At 45.9% G+C, this 14,514-nt stretch overlaps 1 protein-coding gene across 1 annotated transcript in view; it reads right to left on the bottom strand.

Annotated features, from left to right (window-relative positions):
- Positions 1 to 4,107: 4,107 nt before the first annotated feature.
- The window catches only part of ANKRD31 (ankyrin repeat domain 31), an 84,057-nt gene continuing 73,650 nt past the window's right edge, over positions 4,108 to 14,514 (bottom strand). The window contains exons 26-27 of the mRNA XM_066612544.1: positions 9,173 to 9,406; positions 4,108 to 4,259 (exon numbers count right to left, since the gene is read on the bottom strand). Coding sequence (XP_066468641.1) covers positions 4,108 to 4,259; positions 9,173 to 9,406 — 386 coding nt within the window. The remainder of the gene's footprint in view (positions 4,260 to 9,172; positions 9,407 to 14,514) is intronic.

The following is a 14,514-nucleotide window of genomic DNA, read 5'->3' as shown; positions in this document are numbered from 1 at the left end:
CACTATGAAAGAATTGTAGAACTGAGGAGATTTTGTTGATATTGCAGATTGTTTTAAAGATTGGTCTTGCTAATCGGCACCAGTAGCATTGTCAGAACAAAAGTACTGAACTGGCTTGCAAACAACTGGATCCATTTCCTCATTTTTAAGGGAGCACATCTTGCTTTATTCAAATTTGAATTCTTCATCCCACGACTCTGAGAAAAGGCAGACCAAGATGTATTGTATCAGAACATTTCCAGAAAATGAGGTCAGAAGGGTTAAGAGGAACCATTAATCCCCTGGTGTATGTCAAGATTCCCACCAAACACCTCCCCTTGCCTCTGCACACAGTTTCGTGGGCTAGCATAGTATAAGACCTACATAATATTTCCCTAAAATAAACCTGAATTCCTTCTATTGCAGGTTCAAACCCCCCCCCCCCTTTGCAGGTTCAGAACCCATGGATTTGACTCACCACAGGTTCCAAACCCATGGTGGAGGGCCTCATCTGATCTCCCTGATGCAGCTGGAGGTGTTCTCCGGTCACAACCAGAAGACTTTCTGAGGTCTGCAGAAAACTGTAATGCCTTTCCGAAACCTCTGTGGGCCTCAGAACACCTCTGGACATGATCAAAAAACACCTCTGGTTGTGACCAAAGTCCTATTGGAACCAAATTTGTGGATTCACTTATTCACGGATTTCGGTATCTGTGGGGGGCACAACAGGTCTGGGAACGGATCCCACACGGATACCATGGTCCAACTGTATAATAGTATCTTTTCATTCCTCAACTTCTCTTAAAATAAAATTAAAAATAAACTCCCTATTAGAAAATATTCCTAGAAGAATGGGAAGTGCAATGTTATTTATTATTATTGTTCAGATTTTTAGAATATTTACAAAGCCGGACCATCCTTGAGGCCAAGTGAAGTGATTGACTCAGGCAACAGATTGGTGTGTGGGGAACTCATTTCCATCTGCCTGCTTACCTCCACTGCTCATCCTCTTCCTTTCACTCCCTGGATTGGAAAAGGAGGAGGACAGAGAGGAAGAGGAAATGGGGAAGGGGAATGCTGAGCTAAAACATTGGAGTGTGGGACGGGCAGAGGTTGGCACATCATCAGGTAAGGTGGGACTGCAGTTGGTATGCTTCCTCAAGTGTCAGGAGGTCTTGAGCTTGCCATGAGTACTTATATATCTCTTTCAACCAAAAAATAAAAAAGGTTCATAGGGGTTTACATAGAGGAATAAGAAGATGGTTTCCTACCCAAAGGAGGCTCACAGGTTAGAGAATATAAAAGACCTTGCTAAAATTGACTCAAAACACAGCAGCTGAGTCAGACCATTGGTCCATCTAGATCAGTATTGCCTCCACCTACTAGCAGCAGCTCATCTAGGTTACAAAGGTCTTCTCCAGTCATGCCAGGAATTGAACCTGGGTGTGGAACATTCTGCTTGCAAAGCATGTACTGTATTACTGAGCCCTGGCCTTTCCCACTAGAAAGCTATTGCTATAGTAATGATACAATAGTATAGCATAGTGGCCCTTTATATTGGTTCATGTCCCAGTATAAATTCTTGCATACCAGTGAATAGTTATGCTTGTTGCAAGCTACATGCAATTCTATATACTGTATACATATTTATGATCAAGGTTATGATTATTTCAAAATGTTTTGCCTGAGAAATAACCCTGATCCAACTTGATACTGTTACCCACACGTCTGCCTATACCTGTGAACTCTGTTTTTAAGACACTTTGGGAGCAATCCTAACCCCTTATGTCAGTGTTTTCCAGCAATGCCAATGGGGCATGTGCTACATCCTACAGTTGGGGGTCACTCACAGAGGCCTCCTCAAAGTAAGGGAATGTTTGTTCCCTTACCTCAGAGCTGCATTGCCCTTATGTCAGTGCTGGAAAGCACTGGTGTTGGGATTGCGCCCTTTGCTGCATGCAGTTAGCACCACACTCATGCATTTCTTTACTAATAAATAGGGAGTATTTACTCTTGAGATTGGGCAATAAGTCAACATAAAGCTATATATAAGGCAAGCAGCAGACACTTAAATTGAAATCTGCTTTCTATGCTACACTAAAAGAGTATGAAAACATTCTTTATATTCCGAAAGTATGGTCTGCAATCTGCTTAAGATGATAAACTTTCACTAAGGTCTAGGGACCCAAATTGCCACATTCAATAAGTATTTATCCCAAGTAAAACCCAAACTAAACTGTATACTGCAACCACATGTAAAGTTAGTGTCTGACATCTGTTTCTTCCTTGCAATATGCCTTGGGAAAGGATGACCTACAAAAATTGCCTTGCAAGAACATAATGGTACTTTATTCTTTCCCCACCGGTTGCTTTTGCCCTGAAACTTATGCCCCCCAAGCCATTTCTTTCCCATGCCTGATTCCAGATGCAAGTTTCCTTCATGTATGTGAATGTGCACCCAGTAAGAAATCCCACTTATTTCAGTTGAACCTAATGGTAGTTAGGTATCTATATGATGAGTGCTTAAACACAAGTTTAAGCTGCTCAGAGCTGTGATGATGTGAAGAAGCAGCCTGTCAACATGGCAATCAGTGCTGGCAAAAGGATGCCTGGAGTCTTGGGGAACTCCTTAAGGAAGGTGAATGTTATTTCCTTTATTTTAGGAGGGTATTAAAATCTTTCTGCACCAAGTTTGCCACCCACTCCTAAATGCAATACTTAGTAATAAGTCCTCTTTAAATGGATAGTAATAAGTCCTCTTTAGAAGGATAATCCAGGTAATGTGTCAATTATGCTGTAAGATTGCAAACTGCAAAACCCCAAACATTATTATCTAGTTTGAAATAACGATCAAAAGTTCTACCAATTAAAACTGCAAATATATGCATACAATTGCTTGCTAAGTCCTATTCAGCTCAATGAGTTTCTGAGTAAACATGCTTAGATCAGGCTACACACCATTAACAAACTAATGACACAAATTCCTTTGGCACTGTCTTTCTGCTATTTCCAATTTGCAGTTTTGGGGATTATCTATCCCCAAAATTGGAAATTCAAATAGAAACAGAAAATCTGTTTCACTAATATATTCTGGGGGTGGGTGTTGATATTTCACACAGAAAATTGGAATTCTTAAAGGTACAACTGGAATGGTCCTTTGATCCTTCCAGGGTCCATTCTATCCATTATTTCATATAATTTTTCATATCTGTTCCGTTTATCTTTCACTGTTTATAGCCTATAAAATGTATTCAAAGTCTTCAGAAAATCACTACTTTTTCATATTATATGTCTTGTAGAAAATAGCAAAATTTGAATTTTACATAGCAACAAACAGATGCATCAGCATCTGACCTTGAATTTCATTCTCTGCCATGTTATCAGGTAGATATACCATAGGATCCCCTACTGATCTACCCAAAGCTAAATGTGATACTATAGTAAGACCCAATGGAGTACAATTGGACTTACTCCCAGGGAAGTGTGTATGAGCCTTATTTGATACAAAGGGATTTACTTCTGAGTAAACATGCCTAAATCAGAACAAACACTATTTTGCAAACACAGTAGTTTCCCATACCTAAACTAGTTTGCAAGCCAATATTTTTTACTTCCTGCTTATCAGTCCAAATCTTGATTTTATGTTCTCCTGTACAAATAAAGCTTACAACACTACCTAGCAGTTGACATTACTAATTTATTAAGTGTCTTACATCAAAGGAAACATGAAACCAACAATGTGAACAGTAAAATAACTGTAATGGTCAAATCCTTTTATTTCACAGACAGTACAGCATTCCTCTGCAGGCAAAACATGAATAGGAATTACTACTCCCTTTCAACAAGTCTTTCCTTTTATGTTTGTCACAACAAAAGAGAAAAAAAATAATTAAAACAGGGTCTGAACAAGCAAATAAATCAGAGTACAAGTACAAAATAAGCCTTTATTAAGTACCTATTCCTACAATTAACTTTGTTTCATAAGTCAATCCTTTAAAGTTATTATTTTTTCCAAAAAATACTAACTCAAGGCATAACCACTCTCCTTCTGAAAGCTTTTTCTCACACCCTTGTGTGATGATCTTGAATTGATATCCTTCCTCCTAAATTGATATCCTTCCTCCTTGTTTAAAATCCAAACTTCTCACAATGGACATAGAAATTCCAGTACTGATCCATTATATGACATGGCATAAATTCTTCATCCTCTCTTAACACAATTTCATTGAATTGTAGTAAGCTCTTGAGGGTTTTTGATGAATTGGGCTGGTGGGAAGATTCTGTCAGAAAACATGAATCATTACATAAAAATATGAGCTTCAAGTATAAGAGATGCTTTATATCCCTCCCCCCTTTTCCACATGGTGAGAAACTCAAGACAGCTTCTACAAAGTCAGGTCTAGAATCTTTTTTCACAAGACCTATTCAGATGAAACAAGTGCTTTGAGCCTGAACACCTACAGGTACTTGTGATTCTCAGATAAGATCCAGCCACAGACAGCTTGGACAGAAAGCTTTTTGGTACAGTCAACTGCCACTCTCACTTGTCCTATTAGCTCATCTGCACAAGGCACAAGAAATAACACAGTTTTAACACTACAAACATTGAACATCAGTAGCCTTGTTAAAATGCATAAAGCAGGGCTTCTCAAACTAGGACGCCCCAGCCAGAGGGCCCTGGACTCTGCCCACTTAAGGGGCGGGGGCAGGGAGAGGCAGTGAGGCAATCCCCAGGATCACGTCGCTAAGGGGGCTGCAGGAACTGGCATTTACTTACCAGTCCCTCCAGCAGCCTTCCAGTGGTTAAAAAGTGAAAGCAGAACGGTCGTGCTCCACTTCTGGTTTTGCAAATTGCTCCGCTTTCACTTTTTAAGCTTCAGGGAGGTCTGCGGAGGGTTGCGCAGGGCTTCCTGCACCCCCCGGAAGGCTGCTGCAGGGACTAATAATTAAATCCCCAGGATCACGTCGCTGCCTTGCCCCTGCAAGAACTTAGAGCGGCTCAAACTCTTCCGGCTCAAACGCTAGTCTAAAGTATTCCATTTTAACACACACCCATTAAAGTCAATAGTTTTGGGTTTTTATTAAAATTCATTATTTTAGGCTCAACTACCTAGAAAGTAAGTTAGCCCGCCAGGACCTTTACTAGCAAATTGTCTCGGATGGTTATAGTCCAATCCTATCCTGGGCCAGCACTGGTTTCCTGTGTACTGCCTGGGAGACAGCTGCTGCAAACATGCCGTAGGATGCATTGTTGGTGTGGAGAAGAGAGTCACACCTCTCCACACCTCTGATTGCTGGTATAGAAGAAGAAAGGTGTTGGTGGGGAGGCCAACACCAGTATAAGCTGGGCCTCTGCGCTGGTCAGACAACCGCTGGGAACCAACAGTGGTAAGTTCCCTGACAAGTGGCAGGGAGGTGTTCTGGGTCAGAGAGAGGATGGGAGAAGGCAGAGAAGAGGTGAAACTGGATAGGGGAGGGCAGGCAGGAGGGCAGTTCAGGCTCAGGAGGGGGGATGGAGATGCATCCTATCGCCCCTCCCATGCCTCAAAGCCCAACATAGTCTACTCAGTTATGTGTCAGTGATTGAGTTGCCACAGATCTGAGTAGGCCCATAGGGGCTGCCGGGCCCTAACAAGAGGTAAGGGAACTGATGTTACCCTGAGGAGACCTCCGGCTGCCTCCTGGGTCCCATAGGTTACAGCAGCGGCTGTTTCTGCACTGCTGTCCTGCTGTCCACAGCAGTCCTTCATCTTTTCATAGGATATTTGCATATATTGCATTTCATATGAACACTGGCACCTCTATCTACAAAAAGCAACATTGGAAGCCCCTTATGATGAGGTTTGAAAAAACTGCTTAGATGTCCTATTTAAACTAACAGAAACATAAAGCATAACATAAAGAATATTCTCTGTGGAAATAGATATTTTATGTCACTATCCAGATGCTCTTCCCACTTTAAGTCTAAATCGTGATGAAGACCTTAAGTATCAAAACCACTTAGCATTACATCACCAAATGCACACCCCTTAGTTTTTGTTATTTAAAGAGCAATACACTTTCTTTTGAAAGATTCACTGTAGCAGTAGTGTGAGCAGATGTATTTTGAAATTAAATGTTTAGCCAGCCATTTTCAACTGCTGTGCTGTGGCACACTAGTGTGCCACAAGTGGTCCACAGGTGTGCCACAGGAATTTGGGGAAAGATCATTTATTAGTGGGGCCAATGGGGATGTGAACCCCCCACTGGCAGCACGGTGTGCCTTGTCAATTGTCAAAAAAATGATGGTGTGCCTTGACAATTTTAGTGCCTTGTCAGTGTGCCACGAGCTGAAAAAGGTTTAAAGTCACTGGTTTAGATAGTTAAAAGGTCTGTTTTGGCTTTGACTTTCATTCCTGATTATCCAATATATGTGTGCATATATATCTCTCACACACATTGTATTATATAATACAGCAAATACAGAAAATGCAGAGTTCTACAAAATCTGTTTCTTTTATCATTGAACTAGATTGATTAAGCAATGCTGCAAAATTCTAAAGACAAAAATAGCTTAGGAAAGTTGGTGCAGCAGTTGAGTAAACAGAGAAGTGTGTTTTGCAGAAAGAGAAAATAGCAAGAGTATACAAGTGAAATGGCAAACTGAACTTATTGTTTCAGTGCTGATGTCAAATTAGTCCTACTCCAGCAAAAGTCTAGAAAGCCAGTGATGAAACAGGCAGAGTGTGTGGGCTCAAATCTTTTAATGTTTGATTATTTTTTCCTCATCCTTAAGCTGCAATCCTAATACAGTTACAAGTGAGCAAAGGCCATCCTTGAGATATGCCAATGCATCTCCACATACTCTGGTACAATGATAACCCACCAGTGTAGAAGCCCACCTGTCAACAGAAGCACCATAGACATTGGAAAAACACCGCACTAAGATAGCTCTGACATAACTTGGACACCAGGAACAGAAACAAAGAAGTGCAGTGAGCATGTCTGTCTGTCCATTCTACTGCCTTTGGGGGAGCGACTCCAGAGGCAACAGACAGGAAGAGTCAGCTGCAAGCAACAGCTATCTCTACCAAAGAAGAGAAACCAGGGAAGGCAACTAAGCAGTAGCAGTCAGAGAAGGGAAGGCTTCTTTGCCCTCCCAGCTAGTTAGAGAAGAGGGAAGGCTGAGGAAGGGGATGCTTCTAGCCAGCCAGCAAGCAAGCAGCCAGCCTGCCCTGCTTCTCTTGGGCAGACTCTGAGATGGAGTCCTGTGCAAGACTTTGTCTCATTTTATTGGTTGGCTGCTGCAAGCCTTTGCCTTGTACAAGGCTGTATTCACTTTGCTGGTCTTGTGCACAGCACTTGTGCATGCTTTGGTGTGAGCCCCTTGTGCAAGATGCTGTTTATGTTGACCAATGTGCGGGCTTGGCACTTGGCCCTAGTTGTGCCTGCATTGGTGTGCTGTCAGTGTGATGTTGCCAGGACGGGCTTAGGATGTCACACTGGTGTCTGTGTGACATTGGAACAACATCTGAATGGGATTGGGCTGTAAGTCCCATTGCATGTGAGTAAACACACATATGACTGGAGTGTTAATTGTATGCTGGTGAATGGGAAATGACTTCATCCTCATACTCTACTTAAACTTAAGCATGTGTAACTGAAACAGCTGCATAAATACCCCCGTTTAACCCTGATTCTATCCCCCTCCCTCCCTCCTACTTTGTGTCAATATCAAGACTGTAAGCCCTTTGCCTCAGGGACTCATCTTTTCCCTCTGTGTAAAGTATCATGCATATAAATAATATAATAAAAATCAAATGATAATTTGGTTTTTCTCTTTCACAACAAGCCATGTTAAGATGGGAAGTATTTTTCCAGATCTCTTAGTAATACTCCTTTTCGTATCATTCTTTGATGATGCGCTCTTTTAGCAGAAGTGTATATAGACATGCCCCCGTATCCGTGGGGTTTCTGTTTTGGAACCCCTCATGGTTATGAAACTGCAAATACAAGGGAACACCCCACCACCCTCTGCAGACGAGGGGAGCTCCCCTTGCCTGTGGAGGGTCTTCTGAGCCTGACCACTGAGGGCTTCCCTAGGCCTCCTAATGCCATATAACTCATTAAAAACATCACTTCCAATTTTTCAAAAAAACAGAAGTTGTGGTTTTTTGACTCTAAGAGTCAGTCTGTGCACTGCCAGGCTCAGAAGATCCTCCAGAGGCAAGGGGAGCAGCTACCCTCACCTCCAGAGGGGGTACATGCGTGGGAAGTGATGCGCAGACACGATCTACAGATAAATGAAACTGCGGATACGAGATCCACTGATATGGGGCTCTCCTGTAATTCTTTTTAGGGTTATATTAGAGCAGGAGTGCTCAATAGGTGGATCGCGATCTACCGGTAGATCGCGAGGCAAAATGAGTAGATCGCGGAGTGCCAACCCCCTCCTTCAGGTGCCTCTGGGAGGAAACGCCGGGAATAAGGCCCATTGTACTCAATGGGGCTTACTCTCAGGTAAGTGTAGCTAGGATTGCCGCCTCACAGCCTAATCCTAGGCATGTCTACTCAGGAGTAAGTCCTGTTATACTCAGTGGGGCTCAAGGTACACCAACATACATTGTACACATAAATGTTATATGTTATGATGGCGCGAACATTGTAAACTCTGGTAGATCTCCGGGCCTTGCTGGGTTTCAAAGTAGCTCTCAAGCCAAAAAAAGTGTGAGCACCCCTGTATTAGAGGTTGTAAATGCCTGTTTGTATAGCAGGCCTGTTAGTAAGTCTGCATGAGCCCAAAACAGGCACAGCATTGTAATGAGAATTCTGAAAAAAAAGGGGGGGAAAGCACACCAGAATATAAATACAGTCTTAACTCCAACAGCGCAGGGAACATGCTCCCCAAAAGTCAAACACTGCATGAAACTGTCTTATTGTTTGCTGGTGCTGATTGGCGCCATACTACCCAGAATACAGTGCTCCCATTGGCTACAATGGCTGTCAATTACAACCAGGATGAACAGCACTTTTATGAACCAACACGAAAGGAAGCAGCATTCTGGGATATAGTTTTTATCTGTTTTAATACAGTTTTATTCAGGGCCGCCTGACCATAGCGGTCAATGGATATAATTCACATAAAGTTAAGCATACTTAAGCCCTATTCAAATCAATGACAAAATTGTAACAGATATCCAGGAACGGGACATACTTGTTGTTCCAGAAATAACACTTCCTTCAAAAGTTGAATACTTAGTATTTTCTCTGACTAGTAAGGATGGTTCTTCAGCTTCTATTTCAAGAGATGATAGAAATCTGACTTCCTCTTGACAAGAAGGTATAACTTCTTGCTCTATATTGCATACTTCCTGAAGGGATGTGGCCTTTTGACTAGAGTAGGAGCACTCTGCCACATAGCTGCGATCCTGTTCTGCAGAGTTCCTCCCTGTTTGAAAAAAGGACATTTGTTAGTAGTAGAGGGATGGCTATCAGCCCAATCCTTAGCTGCCTGGGGCAAGGGGCTGTGGGGCTGCCGAAAATGGCTGCTGCCACATCCTGCACATTCCGGGCAGCCGCCAGTGGCTCCTCAGGAGAAGGGAACTTTCATCCCCTTCCCCCGGTAAATAGAATAGCTCCGCAATGGGACTACCCAATTCTCTGCCAACTCAAAAGTTGGCGGAGAATCAAGAGCTTCCATGTCAGGCAGTGTCCCGCCTCCCTCCCTGCCTGCTCCCTCACCCCGGAATGTGTCCTCCCCGCCTTTCCCCCCTCCCCCCTCCTTTGAATGCCTCCTCTCCACCCTGTGCCCATGTTCCCCCTCTACGGAACACCTTCTCCCCACCTCTCCCCATGCCCCCACTCACCTCTCCGCTGCTTGGCGGTCCACGTGACCGCTGAGCAGCGGAGCTGTGGCTAGCACTGGCGCTTGCCAAGCAGTAGGGCCCACAAACATGCCTTATGGCACATTTGTGATAATGCACGTTGGCAGCACTGGCGTACCTGGGGGGGACAAGCAGGGCAAATACCCCGGGCGCCGACCTTCCAGGGGCACCTTGGAGCCTCGCCCCACCCCCGCCCCCGCCAGGAGGAGCGCCCAGGAGCGCTATGGAGAGGCAGCTTGCTGCCTCTCCGTCAGCACCTGGGCACTGACTGAGTCGCCCCTCTCCTGTCCTCCTCCTTTATAAGAGGACAGGAGACAGGCGCTCTAGAGAGGCACTTACACTCTAGGGTGCCCATTTTGTCTCCTCCTTTAAAGGAGGAGGGGAGAGAGGGAACAGTCCAGTCGGCACCGAGACGCTGCGTGGGAGGCAGTGTCCAGCTGCCTCCCAGGAGCGCTCCTGGGTGCCCCTGCTCCGCCTCTGAGGGTGTCCCTCAGGGGCAGAGCGGAAGCGGTGCACACCCCCTCCGATGTCAGACATGCGCCACTTCCTGGCCTGGTCACCCTGCTCTGCCACTGAGAGTGTCCCTCAGAGGCAGAGCGGAAGTGGCGCACGCCCCCTCCAACGTCGGAGGGGACTCATGCTGCTTTCTGGCCTGGTCGCCCTGCTCTGCCGCTGAGGGCATGCCTCAGGGGTGGAGCGGAAGCAGCGCGCACCCCCTCCGACTTCGGAGGGGACGTGCGTTGCTTCCCGACTGTTTCGCCCTACTCCACTGCTGAGGGTGTGCCTCGGGGCGGAGCGGAAGCAGCGCGTGCCCCCTCTGACTTTAGAGGGGATGCGCACCGCTTCCCAGCCGGGTCGCCCTGCTGCACCGCTGAGGGCGTCCCTCAGGGGCGGAGCGGAAGTGGCACGCACCCCCTCTGGCGTCTGAGGGGATGCACGCTGTTTCCCAGCCCCCACGGAGCCTTCTGCGCAGCCTAGAAGCTGCACTGAGGTCTCCACTGCAGCGGTCTGGGGCCGCTGGGAGCCTCCCCAGACCACTGCCATGGAGACCCCCGCAGTGCAGAAGGCTCCGTAGGGGCCTTGGCTGCCTCCTCCATTCCCCCTTGTTTTCAAAAGGGGAACAGAGGAGGCAGCTGCGCGAAGTAACTGAGGTGAAGACGACGTCACTGCAGTTACTTCCAAGTCACGTGTGCGGGGGTGGAGAAGGGGTGCAAAATGGGGTGGGGGCAGAATTCTGGGTGTTGCCCCAGCGCGGGGACCCCCAAGAACGCCACTGATCGGCAGTAAGTCAGTATGCACTGTTCAGGATTCAGCGGTATGTCTCTGTACATGTGTAGTAGGCCAGAAGATGTGCAAACCAAGAGAAATGGCTATATTGTTAGGAAAGGGAAGTGTTGGCACAGAGTTGGAGTAATGGATGGGAGGATAATGTCTGGGAATGTTGTGTTGGTGAAAACATCTGTAAGATCGAAGTGTCATACAGATTATCCCCACTTGTCCTTGAACAGGAATGGTTGGGATGCTTCAGGAGAGTTACAAGGAGAGATGGAAGAAAAGGATGGAGTTACTTGAGAAAAATCAATGTGTTATTTTTCATTATGACTGGAAAAGAAATCTTTTTAATTGTATTAAATAATTCAGTATTATAAATACATAAAAGCTTCATTTTATGGTGAATTAAGATTGCATATGTACCTAGTTCTTTTTCTTTCTCCACAATTGTGTTGTGAATAAGCATCCTCTTCTGAGGGCCCCCTTTCCCTCCATGACAACACTCTGTGAACAGTGAGGCTGACTGAGGAATCAGCCTGTAGCACCCTCCATTTTGTCTATAGCAGTACTTCTCAACGTTTGTCCTCTACCATACCGCTTCACATGGTTCAGCTATTCAAAGGACCACCGGAAGGAACTGGCGATGACATCACTTCTAGTTACTTCTATGTTGGGAGACCAGATGCAATGTGACCAACACCAGTAAGAGGCTCAGGGTGGACTGAAGGGCTTTTTCAAGTGCAGAAAAGCATGCTTCGTAGCCTCCCACTGCTGTTTGTTATGCAGCTTTCTTGGTCTCACTGCCAGATGGCAGGTGTCCATGGGTTCCACGAGTACCAGCGGACACCACAAGTATCACTGGAGGTATCCATGCCACTGGTTGACAAACACTGGTCTAGAGGTTTAGGTCACATATTACACACAAGGCTGGCCTAAGGTCTCTTGGCACCTGAAGCATGCCAAATGTTGCCTCCCATACCTGGTGATGGAGCAGTCTCTGCTCCCCTGGATTGTATAAGGAAGATGATGATAGAGTAGAAGTGTGGAGAAGAGAAGAGATGCTCTATTCCACCATTATCTTCACCTCCACATTGTTTCCATCACTCCATCCCCCCTTTGTTTTACAATCCAGGGGGTGGAGAAAGGAGGAGGAGTGCAGTGCAGGTGAGTGGGCAGACAGAGGTGGATGCCCCCAACCATTTTGCTGCCTGAGGCAACACTTCATTTGGCCCCCACTGGTTTTTTGGCTGTACCTTTTGTTATAACACAGATATTTCAATGAGGTTTGTTTCATTGCATTCTGCATGAAATGATGCATTGATTGATATATAACATGATGGTCTTATTCCTCCAAACTCTGTTTTTAGTGATTTTGAAAACTTGTAGAGTCTCACACACACACCAGTGTCAACTTACGAACACCTTATTGCAGCAGTTCTCAAACTTTTAGCACTGGGACCCACTTTTTAGAATGACAATCTGTCCAGGACCCACTGGAAGTGATGTCATGGCCAGAAGTGACATCATAAAGCAAATTAAAATAATTATTAATAATTAAAATAAAATAATTACATAAGGACAGGGTTTTTTTCTAATGGAACGTGGGGGGACGGAGTTCCGGCACCTTTTTGCAGGGGCCCCTACCCTTCGGAGGCATTCCAGGAAGGAGGGGAGCAAAACAGAGGCATTCGCTGGGTGGGTGCTGGGGGGTGCAGGGTGGGCGGGTGCCTGGCCCCTGCCTGAACGAACGACCCCCTCCTGCCCTCATCTCCAAGCTCTCGCCTGAGCCCAGCCCGCCTCCCCTCCCCCCGCGCTCTGCTTCCCTGCGCAGCTTCCTAGCCAGTGGAGGGCGCGGGGGACACGTGCCAATGCTGAGGAGGAGGACGGAGAGCCAGCCAGGGAGATGGGCTGTGGCACCCACGGAACGCCCAGGAACTGGCTTGGCAGAGGAGGAGGGGAAGGAAGCTGGCTGGTGCAGCCAATCTGCAGCATGAGCCTAGACGTGTCTACTCAGAAGTAAGTCTCATTGTGCTTAATGTGGCTTGCTCCTGGGAAAGGGTGCATAGCCTTGTAGCCTGAGAGCCCAAGCCTATTATGCATGTCTACTCAGAAGTAAGTTCCATTGTGTTCAATGGGGCTTACTCCCGGGAAAAGTGTCATAGCATTGCAGCCTGAGTAGACAGGCAGAGGATGGGCTCTGAGGCTGCAGTCCTCTCCACACCTTCCTGGGAGGAAGCCCCACTGCCTCTACTGGGACTGACTTCTGAGTAGACAGGCAGAGGAAGGGCTCTCAGGCTGCAGTCCTCTCCACACTTTCCTGGGAGGAAGCCCCACTGCCTCTAATGGGATTGACTTCTGAGGAGACAGGCACAGGAGGGGCTCTGAGGCTGCAGTCCTGTCCATACTTTCCTGGGAGGAAGCCCCACTGCCTCTAATGGGACTGACTTCTGAGGAGACAGCTATAGGCTTTGGCTCTGAGGCTGCAGTCCTCTCCACACTTTCCTGGGAGGAAGCCCCATTGACTCTAATGGGACTGATTTCTGAGTAGACAGGCACAGGATTGGGTCCTGAGGCTGCCATCCTATCCACAGTAAACCCCATTCACTAAAGTGGACTTCTGAGTAGACATGCATAGGATTGGGCTCTTAGGCTGCAATCCTAGGCACTTTCCTGGGAGTAAGCTCCATTGACTAGAACAAAACTTACTTCAGAGTAGACATACCTAGGACTGGGCTCTTAATCCTGGCACAGATATATATCTGCACCTGTTTTCACATGCTAAGGGCAGGTGAAAAGGGATTCTATGTGTGTACAAGGTGCTGTCCACCCTTGCCAGAGATCCTCCTCATCCTTCCCCCACAAGCATGCCCTCCGCCAGCCAGCATTTGCAGCTCTTCTCCAGCAATGCACAGCAGCTGCTCAGGGCAGCAGAGAACATACAATTGCATGCCAAGTGTCTTTCCAAAGACACAGAGTATTCTGATACCTGAATTAAACCACATTTAATCACTTGTTTGCAAACTTAGCTGTTTCTATGTGCATCTAAGGACCCCTCTCGTTGCTTAGAGTAATTTTACTACATGGAACTCATGTAAACCATTTTTTGGAATCCATTCACTGCTTTCTCTCCTCGAAGTAGTGCCACACTACATACTACACGCTACAAGTGCACCTGTACAGTATTTTTCTCCATGTGTAGAAAAAGTAGCTAGGGGGGAGGGGATGTGGAGATTGATAGCCCAATCCTATGCATGTCTACTCAGAAGTAAGTTCATCTTTAGGGGGGAAGCACATAAAAATATTTTATTTCTCCAATTAAAAATGGTTTAAAAATAAATAAATAAATAAAAGATTAACAAGTTGTGAGTTCCTGCACCTTTTTTTTTCTTTTTTTTTCTTT

The sequence above is a fragment of the Tiliqua scincoides genome, chromosome 2 (genome assembly GCF_035046505.1).
Source record: "Tiliqua scincoides isolate rTilSci1 chromosome 2, rTilSci1.hap2, whole genome shotgun sequence".
Taxonomy (NCBI): domain Eukaryota; kingdom Metazoa; phylum Chordata; class Lepidosauria; order Squamata; family Scincidae; genus Tiliqua; species Tiliqua scincoides.
Note: the sequence above shows the minus strand (reverse complement) of the source record. Positions and strands in the feature narration are given on the sequence as shown.